General features: G+C 43.0%; 1 protein-coding gene across 14 annotated transcripts in view; it reads right to left on the reverse strand.

The window, feature by feature from the left end:
• CLIP1 (CAP-Gly domain containing linker protein 1) overlaps positions 1–19,108 on the reverse strand; it is a 127,440-nt gene that overhangs the window by 55,357 nt on the left and 52,975 nt on the right. For 9 of the 14 annotated variants that reach the window (XR_009250544.1, XM_058691339.1, XM_058691344.1 and 6 more), the window contains 6 exons: positions 12,262–12,386; positions 11,355–11,577; positions 7,144–7,341; positions 6,423–6,526; positions 3,838–3,898; positions 2,522–2,554 (listed from right to left, as the gene is read on the reverse strand). Coding sequence is in view for 13 of the 14 variants with exons in the window: in XM_058691339.1 (XP_058547322.1) it covers positions 2,522–2,554; positions 3,838–3,898; positions 6,423–6,526; positions 7,144–7,341; positions 11,355–11,577; positions 12,262–12,386 (744 nt within the window). In the remaining variant the exon portion in view is untranslated. The remainder of the gene's footprint in view (positions 1–2,521; positions 2,555–3,837; positions 3,899–6,422; positions 6,527–7,143; positions 7,342–11,354; positions 11,578–12,261; positions 12,387–19,108) is intronic. The other 5 variants (XM_058691340.1, XM_058691338.1, XM_058691347.1 and 2 more) reach the window with 2 other exon arrangements.

Here is a 19,108-nt window from a genome sequence, read left to right on the forward strand (position 1 = left end):
TGAACAAGTGTGGAGAGTTAAACCTAATGAAGGGATCTAGAAACCAGAGCTGAGAAAATCACACCGGTGGCCTTTGTGGAGATGAGCGAAACGGGACTGACGTTTTTAGCAACATTTCCTAATTCCCTAGTTTCCTTCCAACAGTGGGTTTTCCAAAAACGATTTTGTCACCAGGGAAAAAAGGAGGAGATCATATTCACGAGGGGAAAATTCAGTAATAATTATGCTACATCCCTGAGACTCAGGTCAGGAGAGAAGTTTAGAGCTGATAAAGGGCTCATTTTCTTGATCCTAGGATGAAGTAGTTACCAGCTCAGAAGTGAGAAACGGTGGTTCAGCACAAAGGTATTCATTTGAGCTCCATGCAAAAGGAGCTGGTCAGATCCTAGTGTGTTTCGAAACTCCAGAGACTCCCCATCATCACTTACTTAGACATTACCTGATGGGAGAACCCAGAAAGCAATCTCTTTCTAACAGCAGACAGAGTCTTAATCAATTTGAAATAATCTAGGTATCAGTCTGAATGTACCTCTTTCCCCACTCACCTGTCCACTCAACAGGTTACCAGCATAATCAACTGATTGATAAAACCTACTGATAGAGCTGCTCCCAGCAGCTTCTAACTACTTGTATTAATTGTAGTATTTTGTGGTTCTAACTGGTCAGATCTATGTCTGGACAATTACAGGCAATGAGAAAATGACAACACACTCTAAATAAAGTAACAGAAAGTAACGCAGAGCTTAAGTAGAAGGTAGAATGTTTTACGTTGAAAACATCCTAACTCCAGTGGTTCTCTAGGGATTTCAACACATTCCAAAGGTCACGTTGCTTGTGAACCATGGATAAACCATCATGGAATATTCAAAAGGTGAACAAAAAAAAACCTTTTTTTAATTTCTCTATCTGCTTCAGCTCTTTACACTCAACAAAAATAATGGAAAAAAAAATTCAAAACCTAACTGTCTGGATAGTCCCCTTGGTCCACATGTGCCTTAGACAGAAGTTGTTCAATTTACCTGCTTTTACAAGAAAAAAACAAATCTAATCCAGATCTATATAACTGGGGTCACAGCCTCAAGAACTGAACAGTAAAACTAACAGTAAAAAGCAAAAGGCAACAGAACCTTTCTTCACCTCTTGACTCCAAGTTCAGTGTCCTCTGGGTGAAAGGTCACTACTTCCAGATAAAAAAGCAAGCATCTACTGCAGCGTGACCTCCTTCCCACTGAGATCTTCCAGATGACTGCTGTACCTCCTTGCTGGCCAGTATGCACACAAACCAGCAGGACTCTCTACAGCTGTGTGTGAGCAACCAGCAGCAGGGGAACGAGAGACCCACGTCCATGCCACGGTGTGCGGTAAAAACGTTCCACTGGACAGGACAGCCCTCCTTTTAAAAGTATTCCTTTCTCCCAGGAAGACAGAGCATCCCAAGAGGAAAGTCCTGGGACGGGGACTGAGAGGGAAAGCAAAGGCTCTGCGAGAAGCACACAAGAAAGGCAGGAGGGAGGTCCCATGCAGACTGACACCGGATGCAGCGGGAGCCTGTTTTGGGAGGACAGAAGAGACCCAGATCACTGAAGTAGCTTCACAAAAAGGAAACCTTCAGAACGCAGGCTTTTTTACAAGCTCGGTCTTGAATTGTCTATTTCAGCTGCCAGGTGGTGGTAGGAAGAAAAAGCTTTGGTTTAATTTTATTCCCTTATGGTGGTAAAACAAGCCAAAAGCGTTTAGGTTCTTTCAACTGGCCTCCCAGCTGGCAGATGCACAGCTCACAGGGTGCTTTCGAGGCCATTTAGGTGAGATCTGTGTTGGGTGTTTCATTTTAATCAGAGGGAGGAAGAAAAAAAACACCTTCAAGCCCGGTAGCACAGCTACTAGAAAAATCTCATTTCAATAATAATAAATTTAAAGCACATAGCATCTTCACTGAAGAATGCTCCTCTCTAGTGTCACCAATTAGGGAAAATACTGCAGCAACAAGCAGACGCTTGAATTTCTTGTCACCTGCACTGACAGGCATTGGCCAACAGTGGGAGCTCACAAAAAGGCAATCCGTTCTGGCGCTCAGAATGCCCTTCTGCTCTCATTGGAATAAAATCAGACCACTGGGGCAAACTTTCCGAAGAAATTTCTGTAATCCCTTCAGCTATTATGTTTTATGTTTCTATTAGCTATCATCTTTTGGAATAACTCTATTAAAATTAGAAGACGTTATGAATTAAGAGAAGGCCAAGCACCCAGATAAAATCCTTTTTTTTTTTTTTTTTTTTGGCAAAATTTATCAGCAAACATTTGCTTATGCATTAAATACATAGATTTATAGAGCTTAGTCATTACATACAATTTCTTCTGGATACAAACGTAATTGCTGTGAAAGCCACATGCACAGAAATATTAAGGTCAATGTTTCAGGTCAGATTACGCAGTTAGTATTTGAGTATATCAATAAGCATTTTAATCTGTCATCAATCTGTGTTAACAAGGGAAATCTCCACACAGTTAAGTGCCCTCTTACATTCTCAGGATCTTCAGAAATCTGGCTCTTTTGCTATCAGTAAAAAAATAAAAAAATTAAGCAACAACAAAAGGAGAGATTCCACTAAAGTTTCCGTACGTGTTAGGGTTTCAATATAACTCTGATTAATTTCAAGTGAGTTTATCAGACAGACTATACTAACTCAGTGCTGATGGAAAGGTTTTAACTTGCACCTCCCCAACAAACCCTGGGCTGTGTTCCCCATGAATAAGATGATGATATGAGACTTTGGGGTGTTTTTAAATGGATGGAAACAACACGAAAGTCAACTAAAGGAATGTGACTATATATGAAATGAGTAAAGAAGGTGACTATTGAATTATTAATAATCCATTAAATTCTGGGCCTACAACTCAGAAAATGTTTTCCTTGCTCTCTGTTGTCAACTGTAAAGACAACTGCCAAAGGAATCAGTTCCTATTTGGAAGGGCCCCTGAAACGTAAGCATGGTGTGGCCATCAACCGAGTGACTCTTAACTTGTAATGTATATTCTTAACAAAATGTAATGTATACTCTTAATAAAAATGTATATTCTGAGACCTGCACAGGCAAGTGCAATTTTTACTAAAATATTAATTCAATACCAGAAATCTGCAGAATTTGAACAATTTAATAATTTGTATCTGTCATATATCTAGCAGTGGTTTTTAAAGAGCATCAAAATCATTTAATTCTGGCATCTAATTAAAAAAAACTGATATGAATAATTGTTAAAAGATGAGAAACTTGATGCTAAAGGATACCTCTGCGAATTTAAAATATGCCATGGAAGTCAAAGAGGCTGAAATACAATTTGATCTTGTTTTATCCTCTTGTAATTACTTCACAAAAACAACTAAAACATGCATTTATTCCTTTTACAGGGTTATGAAAAATTTATTCCGCCCAATTGAAAACCAAAGCTGAGATACAGCAAAAAACTTTGTTTTGCTCTATTATGATGAGGTTAAACATGCTTTTTTAAATGCCATTTCTGACCGTGAGAGGAATATCTAGAATCTCACTTGGACACACTGCCAGATTTATGACTTGATAAACTCCAATTCAAGATTTTGGATTTTGAAGCATGAGGAAAGAGTAGTAAAAATCTGACTGGGCCACTGGAGTTGGGACAGCACCGTCACAGGACAAGGACGGGTGCTGGCACCTGAGCCGTAAGCTAGGCCCATAGCCCAGCCGGCCAGAGACCCGGGCTCCTTCCCTTCCCTCTGCCGCCTGTTCTGGCAGGATCATCCCATCCGTACTTGTCAATACTGGTACCCATAAGAGCTGTAGAGAGCTGGAGGGGTTTTACCTCAAGATCGCCTTTTGTGATGGATTCTTCCTCAACACGGAACTGAAGGTCCTCAACCTTCCTGTAGAACAAAATCAAAACAAAGCACTTCAGGTAACCAAGGAATATATTTGCCTTACCAAAACAAGAATCTATAATCAATACCCTGGTGAATGTAACAGATGATAGTGGAAGAAAAGAAAATACATTTTTAGGCACCTAGTTTATAAATCTAACAGCTCTCTGCTATTTAGGAAACTTCAAAATTTTAGCCAGATACTGATTCCAGGAGACATGAGTTAAGAGTTGAGAAAAATCCACTGGTTTTCTTCTGTCACAACCACCAGAATGAACCTAATCAAGACAAGATCAGCCTAAAGGGAAAACGTCGGATTACCAAAGGAATAGGTTTGAGATTCCAAGTCCGTAATTTCTACTTTACAATAACAAAACACAGGGAAAAGTGGCATAGAAAACAAATCTCTCTTGGGGCTCCTGGGTCGTTAAGCATCTGACTTCGGCTTAGGTCATGATCTCACAGTCCGTGAGCCCTGCTTTGGGTGAGCATGAGCCCCAGCCCTCACTTTGGGCGAGCACCAGCCCCACTTTGGGTGAACGCGAGCCCCACCTTGGATAAAACACAAGTGCCAGGCGAAACCCACTTCTCTCTCTCTCCCTAACCCTGTGGGATTCTATCTGCCCCTCACTCACTTGCACCCTCTCTCTCTTTCAGAAAAAAAAAGAAAACAAATCTCTCTTTATACCACCCTACATCTGATACTTTATGGTGAGGTTAGCAGGCTACCCACACAGAAAGCCCCAGGACAATACCAGTACCTGTACTGGGAGAATGAGATTATCAACAATTTGAGTCACATCCCCCCCCCCCCCATTTTAAAATCTCTAAATTGGGTGTGGGTCTCAACCAATGCTATCACCAAGTCAATGAAATAGGATACCCTGAAGACTGACAAAATCCAGGTAACATCCATATTACAAATCTTCACAAAAGTGAGTGTAAGGAAGAAAAGGGGACAGAGTTCATAACCTATGTGCAAAAACCAAAACTGTCAAACTCACTAGCCTTTCTGGCAAAATTAAGAATAAAAAAATCAGGGCGCCTAGGTGGCTCAGTCAGTTAAGCATCCGACCCTTCATTTTGGCTCAGGTCACGACTTCATGGTTTGTGAGTTCAAGCCCCATGTCGGGCTCTGCGCTAACAGTACAGAGCCTGCTTAGGATGTGCTCGCTCTCTCTCTCTCTCCCTCTCTGCTCTGCCCCTGCTCACATATGCACTCTCCTTCTCAAATAAACACTTAAAACATTTTTTTTAAATAAAAATTCTACTCTGTTAAATCAGAAATATAATCGTAAATAATTTACACCCCTCAAGCTCACTGGAAGTGTGGGAAGACATTTGTCCTGCCCAGCAGTCAGCAGATCAACAGCTGGTTTAAGAACCAAAGCAAACGGTACTGTTGCCTTGGTATTCAGAAGAGCCTAGAAAGGCCTATTAAGATCTCATTTATTCGTAGCCATTTTTAGGATGTGAAGAAAATTTCCTACATATAGCACTTCTCCTTCTAGTAAGAAGATAATTTCCTTGATAAGAGACTCTATTATACGTCCACTGTATCCCGTACCTCAGTGGTGCCTCTCACGGTCCTAAACATACAGACCAGATGGCTACTGAAGTTGCTACCATCAGAAATGACAAGATGGCGGCATTAAATGCAAGACAGGACAAACGTCCTGTTGTCCAGAAATGTTCCGATGTCTCCATGCAGACACCCTGTTCAGAGACTGTGTTAGTTCACAGCCTCAAGAAGCCGCTAAGAACCAAACTTGCTCTGTCTCACACCATCTAGCACCTGATTCCATCCTGACCTGGATAATCCTCTAATTGCTTCACATGAAAGTTATGTTTTCCTAACAAGGTACTGAGTTTCTCAAGGACAGGGCCCTTGTATCACTTACCAGACAGAAGAGTTTTATTTAGATACACAGGTGTTTCATAAATACTTGGTCACTTTGGGGACGCCTGGGTGGCTCAGTCGGTTGAGAGTCTGACTTCAGCTCAGGTTATGATCTTGTTCATGGGTTCAACACTCGCATTGCGCTCACTGTTGTCAGTGTGGAGCGCACTTCAGATCCTCTATCCCCACCTCTCTCTACCCCTCCCCCACTCATGCTCGCTCGCACGCGCTCTCTCTCTCTCTCTCTCTCCAAAATAAACAAACATTTAAAATACATACACACTAGGTAACGTGGACCCAAAATGTCTTCTCACCAAAAACGGTTCCAGGTGGAAGCAGGGTTTGAATCGACTTCACGACACTAAGGCCAACCTCAAGAGGATGTTTGGCACACAGCAGGTGCTCAATAAGCAGCTGTTAAATTTAGCAGGCCACGTCTAGATAATTCCAAACGTCTCAAAAAAAGTCAAATCAAAGCAAACCCTCCCGGCACAAGACGAAGAGTTGAATTTCTACCGAGCACACAGTCACTCCTTTGGTTCTAGGGCTTGACACCTTAATAAGAATGTTTTCCTAAGGTCATTTAGAAGGAAAAGGCCACACTTGCACTAAGGAACAGTTTGAGGTCACCTTTTCTCCTCTTCAAGTTGGTTGAGAAGCTCCACCTTCTCCCTGTCAGCAGCCTCCACCATCGTTCGCAGCTGGTCCATCTTGGCCTCCAATTCCAGGACATGCTGAGAAAGACAAGGGTGTCAGTGAGTGGCCTCCCTCGGACCCAGACACAGGCCCAGGGACGCCTCCAAAGAGCTACAGCTAAGTGGTACCATTGTGGGCGGGTATGACTCTAAAACCTTTTCACGGTGAAATGCTTTCTATAATCTTTAATAGGTTACTTCTCGGCCGCATTCCTGGAAACTAGATGATGAAAAACCACACCATTAAAGCAAAAGAGGGCAATGGTACAACAACGCTCATCTTTTTTATGGCTGAAACGCATACAGAAGGTCATCTACAAAACAGGAGTTGCAATCGTTGGTAAGGTCCCAGTAAACAAGTTCCCCTGACACAGGCCGAGAGGCCTGGATGTAAAGACCGAAGGACTACGGTAGACTCAAGAAGAACAAAACTGCATCTTTATGACGATACAGAGTGGTACCCCAGGTCACAGCTTCAAACAAGCGCAGCAAAGACATTTCTACTCATTTCCAGGGCTCCCAAGACTAGCTCCCTGGCTCCAAGCTCGAGGTACGCTGCTCAGCCTCCTCCCTCAACTTAGAAAGCTCCATCATCTCCACAAGATCAGCTTAGAACCCATCACCATCTCCGAAACAAGGTCAGCACCAGACTTCACCTGGTCGTGTCCGTCCCGGGCCAGAGCTAGCTCCTGCTCTATTTCCCCCACGTGGCTCGTGGCCTTGGCCACCTCCGCCCTCTCTAGATCCCGTTCAGCCAGCAGCTGCTCAATGTGCTGCTGCTTCTCCTTCAGGGCCTCCTGGAGGGCAGTGGTGCCGGAGATCTTCCTGGCGTAACGGGAGGAGGTTTCAGTCAACTGCAAAGGAAAGTTAAAGAAGTGAAGGGCGATGATGCTATCGGGGATGCAAGGAGGGCACGAGGCATGCATGGCAGGCGTCTCCTCAGCAAAGCGAAGGTGCTGCCCCTGCTCCCAAGCTTGCCAGTTATTAGGAAAAGCTTTTCATCAAGGAAGCAAGACAGCGTGCGCCTCCTGACTGTAAATTTCACAAACAACACATCAATGTGAGAAGTCATGGAACAATCAGAAAGATGTTTAGAAGGAGAATAAGTGGCTCACATCAAAGGTACCCTGAGCTCAGCTGACAGGGCCTTGTAGGAATCTAGAAAAATTCCACAAACCCATTTAACAAGCTTCTGTTACCACCTGAGCTTCATTAGTAGTTTTCTTCTTCTTGTGACGTTTTGGTCAGTCTTTTGCTCCTCAGACTTGAGGTCGAGACTTTCCAACTTTCTCTACCATTAAGTAACCAAGAGGTCACCCTTGGAGCCAAAAACCGTCCTCTTATTGATTACACAGTTGGATTTTGTCAGGATTTTCTTCATCTTTCTTTCAAAATGAAAGGGACAGATAAAAAAGAATGAAATCTTGCCATTTGCAACAATGTGGATGGATCTAGAGAGTATAATGCTAAGAGAAATAAGTCAGAGAAAGACAAATACCATATGATTTCACTCATATGTGGAATTTAAGAAACAAAACAAACGAGCAAAGGGAAGAAAAAGAGAGAGACAAACCAAGAAACAGACTCTTAAGAGAACAAACTGATGGTTACCAGGGGGGAGAGGGGAATGGGGGAAATAGGTGATGTGATGGGGACTAAGGAGGGCACTTGTGATGAGCACCAGGTGTTGGATGGAAGTGTTGAATCACTAAATTGTATACTTGAAATTAATTAATTTAATTTTTAATTAATTAAATTTATTAATTTAAATAAAAACTTTTTTAAACAAATGAAAGGCACAGTAGATCTCACCCAGGAACCCAGAACTTGAAGACCTGAATCCCAATCACCAGAGGGATTTATGAATATCAGACGAAGAGGAAAACTCTATCTGCCTTAAAAAGTGCATGTGTATGGGGTGAGTGTGCATGTGTGTGGGCAAGTCCACGCGTAAGAGAAAGGGAGACAGAGGACATGCAGAGGGAGGAAAAAGAGGGAAAGAGAATCTGTGGAGAAAGAGGAGGAGGGGATGGGAGGAGCGGTAAGGGGATTGGAGAGGGAAGGGGAGGAGACAGAAAATAAGGCAGAGCAGAAACGCGGTGGGGGGAGGGGTGGAGAAAGAAAGCCGCCCGGGGCCTCTGTTACTCTGTGCTGTTCCTCCACACTGAGGCTAATCGTTCAGATAAAAACACTTGAGAAAACAACCTCCCATTATGGCAAGGGATAATGTGTGCAAGTTGAACAGCATTCTTCCAAGTGAGGCTCCAGGGGCTGGGAGGGAGTTCAGGAAAGGCCTCATCCCTTGGCAAGCATTTGTCCAAGGCCGTGGACTTAGAGATCAGATCGCTGGATCTGGATCAAGTCAGCCCTGACTTCATCTCCTGCAATCGAAGCCTTGTTTGCCACTCGAATGCTCTTCATGCGTCTATCTGAGCCCTCGTCCAGGAGGCAGACAGAGTGAGGATCTGTCATTAATAGTTAGTTTGGGGCTTGACTGGATTCCTTTACTCTTAGAGTTTCTATTTCTGCTTATTTCTATTTTGTGAAATTTCTTGAATTACATAAACATACTGGGGCAGGGGGGAGTGTTCTTTTAACCATCTGACCTTGACTTTCCAATTTCATTATATGGTTAAAATTATACTTTCTCGGTACTAACTTTTCTTCCTGGATAAAGTAGCTCTGAGGTTCCCTGCACAGAGATAACCCAGGGTGCTGCAGCCAAGTCACTGGGCACTGTGGAAGATTTTCAAATTTCAAGGGAAACACGGCACCACCGGTTGGACACCGTGCAAACTACCAGCTTGGGGCAATGGAGTTTGAGGCAACTGGACTATATTCCTTTCGATAACGTTGTGCCTTCCCAAAGCTAGGCCTTGGTTGCTGCCATGACAAAAAGCCAATACTGTGCAAATCAGTGACACTATCAATGTGTCAGAGGAAATGAAGGTGGCAGTTTTCAGTAAGACTCCAAGGTTTGACAAGCAACCTTTGTACAGTGCCCAACAGGACCATACAACCTAACACTAAGCTTGATTATTTACGAATTAACTAAAAATCCTTTCTTCTCTCAATTAATGTGTATCATTCTTTTTGAACAACTACTAACTTGCTAGAACATAAATATTAACTTGTTTGTCCTTAGCTGCTTCATAAACAGAATTGCTATTTCTTTTCTTTCCCCCCAGGGGCCCTATGAGAAAATAACTCTTAAGGGGCTGGGAAATCAGAGCATTTGGGCACCTCTGTGCTCAGTACTTCGGAGGATTCTACATTCAAGAATCATTAGACCTTTCCATACATATGCATGGGATTATTCTCGGGAGATATATTTCTAGGAAGTCATTTTTTCTGTATTTTTGGCATATTCTTTTATGGTGATTTTTGGTTTAGAAACTACAGCCACCCTCAATAAAGATATACAAAAACAAGCTGTTTTACAAGACAAGAAGACTCCTTTCTCTTTTGTCACTTTTCTTCACTGAGTGAGATGAACTAAGAACGATCAGGACTGGTCTGAAAAGAGGAGAGGTTGGGAGGGAGCAGGGAGAGCTTGGTTGTCTTCCAAAGAAATGGACACTTACAATTACAACATAATAAAAGTGACTCAAGAAAGAATTCCTAATCCAGAGAAGACACTTGCATGGACTTGTTCCTGGATTAGCAAAGTAGACTAGATGTCCATGTGAGTTTGCTGAACGATGCTCTGTCCAAAGAGGGGTGGCTTCACCTCTATGTCATTGTTCTTATCAAGCTTTTCTTGTAAAAGTCCATTTGTAATTTTTCTCTTGAAGATGGAGACTTTCTTTTCATATGTGAAATGAAATAGTCCAAGCAAGTATTTATTTTACCTGAATTTAAGAGAAAGTCCAGCTGGCTGGCAGAGGAGCACTCCTCCCCCACCCCGCACTAGAAGGAAAGAATCCTCCCCCGTTCTCTTCCCAAGGACTGTGGACCGTGGAAGAGAAGGCAAAACGAGACCGCAGGCCAGCAGCCTTACTTCCGATCACACCATTTAACATTCTCCCTTCTGTCTGTAGTTTACGGTCATTAACACAGAGATCCAGAATTCAGTCTGCAGTGCAGTCTTATGCTGCCATTACAAATCTAAACAGTGTTTGCCTCACTTCAAGTAAATAAATTTACTGGCAGGAGACAAGACAAGAAGTCATTGTTCTGACCCTAATAAAACACTGTATTAACAAACAGAATGAGCCACCACTGCCTATTTTAATTCTCATCATTCTATTTTTACTGACCTAATGGGAAAAAGGTGGAGAGAGGAAGTGGAAGGGAGAGGAAGAGATGGAGAGAGGAGACACAGCGTGGCACTTCCTAGCATCCTTGCGAGTTCTGCTCGTTCTGCCGTGTGTCCTCTGGCGCAAGACAGGAACATCCCACACACTAACCGCTCTCGGCGGGTTAGACTGTATTAACACACTACCTAAATTCTAAGAACACACCTTTTCTCAGAATACTTTAGTTCCTTCAAATTGTTTCAAGTCAGAGAGACCTAAGTTGTTGAGGAAAACGATCCCTCCCTTTTTCCTGTCATTCTTGTGCCCAAAATAATTTCAGAGAAAATCACCCCATATGTTAGACTCAACAGTAGTTACTACAGACTCACCAAGAACTAGATACATCTTAGAGCCTCAAGAACCTGGAAGCGGAGTTCAAAACCCTATTTCAAAATCTGTCTTCCTGCTAAAGCTTTGTTTTATGACATCTGGAACGGACCTCCAACAAACTACAACTAACACTCAGTACAAGGCAAGTTAATAGCTCCTAAAGCAAAGCAGGTCCACCAGCAGCAGGTATTTATTGTGCCTGGAAGGGAGAGGCATGCAGTGAGGACGGGGAAGCTTACTAATCCAGTACGGCTGGGTTTGCTGCTCACGGAGGAGGCCACTGAGCTCATGGAGCTGAGAGACGAGGCGGAAGGGCTGCGCTTCAGGCTGGCGGGCGTGGTTGCCATCACTCGCCTCACGGCGGCAGCCTTGGCTTTGGCCGGTGTCGTGGAAGGGAAACCAATCTTGGTTACTTTGTGGACAGGAGCAAACAGGCCATATTTGGGTTGGCACTGAAAATACCTTTAGAGAATAACAATAAAAGCAGTGACCAAAAAGACTTAATTACAAGAAATCACAACTATAAGCAAAAGCATAGTTTTCTGGTTATAACTCATGACTGGTTTGCTGTGAATTCTACCAGAAAGCTGGGGTGATCAACCAGCACGTAGCATTCACATGTATGTAGGCTGATAACCTCCAGGATGTTTTAGAAAACACACTAAAAAACAACAATGTGATACACAGAGACAGAATTACTGATCTGTTACTAAAGATCTACTAAAGTACAAGGGAATAAGTAGATCTACTATCTGATAAACCTGTAACAGAGGAGTTCAGACTATGAGGTGTCAATCTAGGTTCATTAGTTGTAACAAACGTACCATCGGGTGGCAGGATGTTGATAGCTGGGGAGGCTGTGCACGTTGGGAGCAGGGGACATATGGGAACTCTGTACCTTCCTCTCGATTTTGCTATGAAACTAAAACTACTCTAAAAAAAATAAATAAATTGAATGCTTGTTCAGAATTTACTCAGATGCATTACATATTACTAAAAGAAACAGTTAAAAGAATGTCTCCAATTCTGGTGGGGGGAAAAAAAATCAGTAAATGAGCCTTAAGAAATAAAAGTGCAGCTCTTGGTGAGATCTGCTTGAGCGTTTATATGTGCAAGAGGGAGGCAAGATTCCAACTCCAAACAAACCTGGTTCCAGCAACAGCCCCATCGTTCTTCCCAAGAGGCTCATCCAACTCCACACCACACCATTCCCCCTTGGCAAAGTCTGTCTCCCCAAGAAACCGGACTACGCCAGCCTTGGTGCCACCAACCTGGAAAAAGAGAATGTAAAAATAAAGAGGTGAACAGAATTCTATAGCTTAATCCTTTGCAGCTGCAACTGACAATTAAGTACAGAACTCTCCACCATCACCATTGACGGCTTCTTCTCTTTGCCTTCTCTTCAGCTTTTATTTTTTTTTTTTTTTTTTTTTTTTTAATTTTTTTTTCAACGTTTTTTATTTATTTTTGGGACAGAGAGAGACAGCATGAACGGGGGAGGGGCAGAGAGAGAGGGAGACACAGAATCGGAAACAGGCTCCAGGCTCCGAGCCATCAGCCCAGAGCCTGACGCGGGGCTCGAACTCACGGACCGCGAGATCGTGACCTGGCTGAAGTCGGACGCTTAACCGACTGCGCCACCCAGGCGCCCCTCTCTTCAGCTTTTAAAGAGCTTTCTCCAAACACTGGTAAAGTTTACCTGAATGATTTATATTACGAGAGTGATCTGATATGTCCCAGTAATGAAATAGCCTAAATAATATATAGTCATTGGGCCCTCCACCAAATTAATTTGTCCCTTCATTAAAAATACTTTATTATTCCAGAGGGATTTTCCAGCTTCAAAATAAGTATTTGGGAGGAACCTGGGTGGCTGAGTTCATTGAGCAACTGACTTCGACTCAGGTCATGGTATCACGGTTCGTGGGTTTGAGCCCCACAACAGGATCTCTGCTGTCAGCACAGAGCCCGTTTTGGATGTGTCCCCCTCTCTCTGCCCCTCCCCCACTCACACGGTCTCAAAAATAAACATTAAAAAAATAAGCATTTGCTACAAAAATAAAATTGGCACATCATTAAGGGAAAACAAAATTCATCTATACTCCTACACTGTGACAGTTGCTGTGTCTGTATTCTCACACTTCCTTTACATCTTTATCCACGGAAAACAAGACACATCCATATTAAGGACAGATACACATCTACACACATTTGCTTTTGGCCTAAGTATATGCTGCATGAAAATGTGAATTCTTTAAAATGATTTAACTCTACAGATATTTTCCACTGTGAGGCTGTTTCCTCATGACTATTAAGATTACTATTCTTCACATTTTATTTGACATGAACTGCTCAAAGCTGTCAGTCTTCTTTAATGTGTAACTCTGTCCCAGCCGTTTGATGTACTATGCGAACATTATTTCCAAAATTACCAACCACCATTTATGAATTATTCCTTCCTTTTCCATTACTTTTCTACTTCAAATACTCATTTTGCCACAATCTCTCATGGGCACACAAGAACACGCTGATGCGCGTGAGTCTTTCTACAGCTTTGAAAGTTCAGGATTTGTGCTGCTGCCACAGCATTACAATTACTGCTGCTTTATAATCTGTGTCACATCTGCTAGCGCTGTTTTCCCTTGCTACTCTGCAGATTGACTTTCTTTTTTTTAATTTTCTTACTTTGTTCTAGGCTTCCTTTATCTTAATTGCTTCTTTAGAAATTGCCTCTGTTACTGAGAGGAGTCACTGCAGGAACTTAAGAACATTACAAGAAAGAAAATAAATGTTTTGCCTGTATTCTCAACACCCCAAGACAGACCCTGCTGTTCTGGTTCACTCCCCCCACCACACTGCAGCGGGCTAGGATCCCACAACATGGAGGTACCACGATAGGCACTTTCCCCACTTTTTGTTTGAGCTGTTTACCTTTTTCCTATTGACTGGAAAAAAAAAAAAAATCTTTATACATAACAAACTTAAATTAATTCTCGAATAACCAATGCATTCTCATGGTTCCAAAAATTCTAAAAGAAATATGCATGGGAACGTCTGGGTGGCTCAGTGGGTTCAATGTCTGACTTCAGCTTGGGTCATGATCTCACAGCTCGTGAGCTTGAGCCCTGCATCGAACTTTTTTTTTTTTTTCTTCTTTTTTAGAGCAATTTTATAAGTGAAGAGCCTACTTTGGATTCGCCATCACCCTCACTCTCTACCCCTCCCCCGCTCACACTCTCTCTCTCTCAAAAATAAACAAACATTAAAAATACACATGGAGGGAAGAGTCTCCCTTACTGAACTCTTGTCCACACCTGCCCCACTCCTACTACATGGGAAGCATGGTTACTGATTAGCAATGCCTCCTTCCTCCTGGCATTTATACTTGCAGATGAAAGCAAATGTTAACATATGTTCTTTTTCCTCCCTTTTATTTTTACACAAAAGCTAGCATTCTACATGCACTGTGCTGCACCATGCAGAATACAGAGAACTTCCTTCTGTTTGCAACTGCGGTCATTCTACTGTGTGGATGTGTTCCAGTTTATTCAATCAGCCCCTACTGATAGTTAAGTAGGTTTAGTTAATTTAATACATTTAAAAATAAATAATTTTGACTAATTCTAAAACAAGTTATATTAACTTGGGACAGTAATTTATTACTGATCTTAAAAAGGAACCAGCTTTGGGGCGCCTGGGTGGCTCAGTCAGTTAAGCGTCAGACTTCAGCTCAGGTCATGATCTCATGGTTTGTGAGTTAGAGCCCCGCTTTGGGCTCTGTGCTGACAGTTCAGAGCCTGGAGCCTGCTTCAGATTCTGTGTCTCCTTCTCTCTCTGCCCCTCCCCAACATGTGCTCTCTCTATGTCTCTCAATAAATAAATGTAAAACAAATAAATAAATAAAATTAAAAAAGGAACCAGCTTTTAGGGTTTTTTTTTTTCTTTCTTGATGTTCTCTGTTTTCTTGAATTCACATTTTTACTATTTCCTTTTTCCTACTTCCTTTTTGTTTATTGTTCTTTCCTTCCTATTTTCTTTTTTTTAGAGTTATTTTTATTTACTTTTATTATTTTTCTAATGTATATTTTTGAAAGAGAGAGAGACAGAGTGTGAACAGGTGAGGGGCAGAGAGAGAGGGAGACACAGAATCTGAAGCAGGCTCCAGGCTCTGAGCTGTCAGTACAGAGCCTGACAAGGAGCTTGAACCCACAAACTGTGAGATCATGACCTGAACTAAAGTCAGATGTTTAACCGACTGAGCCACCCAGGTGCCCCTGTTATTTTTTTTTTAAGTAAGCTCTAGGCCCAACATGGGGCTTGAACTCACAACCCAGAGATCAAAAGTCACATGCTCTATGGACTGAGCCAGGCAGGCGCCCCTCCTTCCTAGTTTCTTAAGACCAATACTACATTTATTTTTTGTCTTGCTTTTTAATACTAAAGGCATTTGTTTCTAATTTTCTCTGCATATAGCTTTCTAGGAGTTTGGGATGGCAGATTTTTTTTCAGCTTTAACCCTTTGTTGAAGATGGAAAAAACATTAAAGCCTCAAGCCTATGTAGTTTTTAAAGTTTATTTACTGAGAGAGAGAGAGAGAGAGAGAGAGAGCGAGCACGTGCAATGGGGGAAAGGGCAGAGAGAGACAGAGACTTCCAAGCAGGCTTTGTGCTGTCAGCGCAGAGCCCAACGTGGGGCTTGATCCCACAACTGTGAGATCATGACCTGAGCCAAAATCAAGAGTCAGACACTCAACTAAGCCACCCAGGTGCCCCTCGAGACTATGTACTTTTCCTCTGAAAGAAAAACTTTCAGAGACACTGAAACTGATTTAAGGAACTAAGGGAGACGGCTTAAGGCACTTCAGGCAGGAAGGGCATGTGAAGGGTGACAGAGGGCAGGCAGCGCCAGGACATTACAGAAGCAGCCTGGTGTCATGACAGGTATCAACGAGGCAAGACAGAGATGGAGAAAACTCCACGCAGGAGCCCTGTTGTGTCTGGCCCTGCAACCCGCAATGCCCAGCACAGCACAGCGGACCCTCAGAAAAACATTTGCAGAATAAATGGAAGGTGACTGTCTCCACTGGAGCCTACACAGAAAAGGCCACTTTTCCACATAAACTGACCAAAGGAAAAAGATCTCCTGTGGCCGAGGTTGAATGTGACATCTCAGAAGTGAGAAAAGAAAGAAATATGCTGACACACGGCAAGGGCTCTGAAGTTGGACAGATTCAAATGCCAGCTCTGTTAACTGGTCAGGTTGCTTAATTTCTAAATCTCAGTTTCCTCCTAAGTAAAATGGTGATGACTTTAGGGCTGTCGTGAGGGTCAAGTAAACCAACTCACATAAAATTGCTCAGAGCGGTGTCTGACCGTGTAAGGCTCCAAGAGATACTAACAGCGAGTCTCTGCCCGTGCGAACCGGAATACTAGTTCTCCATCGGGCACTCTGACTTTATGATACTCTTACTGGTATTCGTGGAACCTACAAACAGTCACCTACATAAAGCTGACCTCAGTGTTCTCCACCCTTCTAGATCACATCACTCCGAGCTGCCATCTACCCAGCATCACATGAACAGCACACAGGTCATGAAAGATGATACAATCTCATCAGATAATCTGTTGAATTCTTTGGGGGTGAGTCTAAGTTTACTGTCATGACAATCATTTTTCTAAGAGGCGTCAAGCAGGCTGTGGTCAGTAAATAACCCAAGCAAACCACAGGCTTCATTTGGAAGATTAAAAAAAAAAAAAAAAAAAAAAAAAAAAGCCACAGGGGTGCCTAGGTGACTCAACCCGTTAAGTGTCCAACTTCAGCTCAGGTCATGATCTCGCCATTTGTGAGTTTGAGCCCCACGTCGGGCTCTGTGCTGACAGCTCAGAGCCTGGAGCCTGCTTCAGATTCTGGGTCTCCCTCTCTCTCTGCTCCTTCCCCCCACTCGTGCTCTGTCTCTCAAGAATAAATAAACATTATAAAATATATATACCACAAACAGGCAGGCGCTGCTGTGGGCTCGGCACCGGGCTTTGTCTGTCTGCCGGTGTAGGCCACTGTGGTGTTTAAGGACAGCCCATGGAAGAATCACATGAACAGGTGGTGATTAAGGACACTGAGCAGGCACGGACATGTTTGCATTTCCAACAGCTACCCCAGTCCAACAGACTGTCATGGAAGATGTATCCAGAATGTAGCACTTTTTTTTTTTTTTTTTTTTTTTTTTTCAACGTTTTTTATTTATTTCTGGGACAGAGAGAGACAGAGCGTGAACAGGGGAGGGGCAGAGAGAGAGGGAGACACAGAGTCGGAAACAGGCTCCAGGCTCCGAGCCATCAGCCCAGAGCCTGACGCGGGGCTCGAACTCACGGACCGCGAGATCGTGACCTGGCTGAAGTCGGACGCTTAACCGACTGCGCCACCCAGGCGCCCCAAGAATGTAGCACTTTTTAATGTGATGATAGAAGCCCCAACCACAAATATGATCACTCTGATGCCACAGGATCCTCAAGCTAGGATTTCCAGAATTTTTTAAGAAGAGAGAAGCTAGAACAAAATGCCCAGATTCTAAGACACTACAGGAAAGATTCGCCAGGAGTAAGACAGATGGTCTATGAAGGTCAGGAATGTGGAGAATCCTTCAGGCACAAAGGAGTTAGTCTAACCTTGCATGAGAGAATCCACACTAGTCAAAGCCCCTTTGAGTGTACCCACTGTGGAAAAAGTTTCATGGCCAACAGTAATCACAGGAGAGAAGCCCTATCGGTGCAAGGAATGTGAGAAAAGCTTTAGTCAACGAGGTAGTCTGGCCATTCATGAAAGACTCTACACCGGACAGAAACCCTATGAGTGTGCTATTTGTCAGAGACGCTTCAGGAATCAAAATCACCTTGCTGTTCATAGAAAAAAGTTCACAGTGGTGAAAAGCCTTCAATCAGAAAGGAAGCTTATGGGCACCTGGGTGGCTCAGTCAGTTAAGCATCTGACTTCAGTTGAAGTCATGATCTCACGGTTCTTGAGTTCAAGTCCCGCATCGGGCTCCCTGCTGTCAGCACAGAGCCTGCTTCAAATCCTCTGTCCCTCCTCTCTCTCTGCCCCGCCCCTGCTGGCATGCTCGCTCCTTCTCTCTCTCTCTCTCTCTCTCCCTCCCTCTTTCTTAAAAATAAATAAACATTTCTAAAAAATTAAAGGCTCTGTCCTTTAAAAAATAAAAAAGTAAGGACGCTGAATTAAGCTTAACTGACCACCTCAAAGTCTGCACAAGCCTGAAACCCTATGCCTGTACACAGTGCAGAAGTTTCCACACCAGGAAGAATTGTATCCCACATGGCAAAATCCACACAGGACAGACACCCTACTGTGTGGCCAGTGTGGGAAAAGCTTCACTCAGAGAGGCACTCTGGCTGTGCACCAGCAAAGTAGCTCATGAAGACTCACCCTCTGACCACTCTCTCCAGAGAGGAAGTTCTCTTTATGAGTGAAAAGTCCAAAATCCTCAGATCAAGCAACCTATCCAATTCTATGGAATGAATGGACACTCTTTCAGAAAGATCATCATTGGATAAGGCAAATTGGCTTTTTTCCTTTCCCCCAAATGCGTATGAAAAATAAATGTCTTGTTTATTATAAAAAAAGAAAATTAAGGGGCGCCTGGGTGGCGCAGTCGGTTAAGCGTCCGACTTCAGCCAGGTCACGATCTCGCTGTCCGTGAGTTCGAGCCCCGCGTCAGGCTCTGGGCTGATGGCTCAGAGCCTGGAGCCTGTTTCCGATTCTGTGTCTCCCTCTCTCTCTGCCCCTCCCCCGTTCATGCTATGTCTCTCTCTGTCCCAAAAATAAATTAAAAAAATGTTAAAAAAAAAAAAAAAAAAAAAAAAAGAAAATTAAATTAAAAAAAAATTTAAACACTACAAATAGCACATAAGCAACTATTTCTCTAAAGGCAGATAATAAAATATACATTTACCCTGAAGAAAAAAATACCATACCACAAACTTTG

Source organism: Neofelis nebulosa, chromosome 11 (genome assembly GCF_028018385.1).
Source record: "Neofelis nebulosa isolate mNeoNeb1 chromosome 11, mNeoNeb1.pri, whole genome shotgun sequence".
In the NCBI taxonomy this organism is placed as follows: Eukaryota; Metazoa; Chordata; class Mammalia; order Carnivora; family Felidae; genus Neofelis; species Neofelis nebulosa.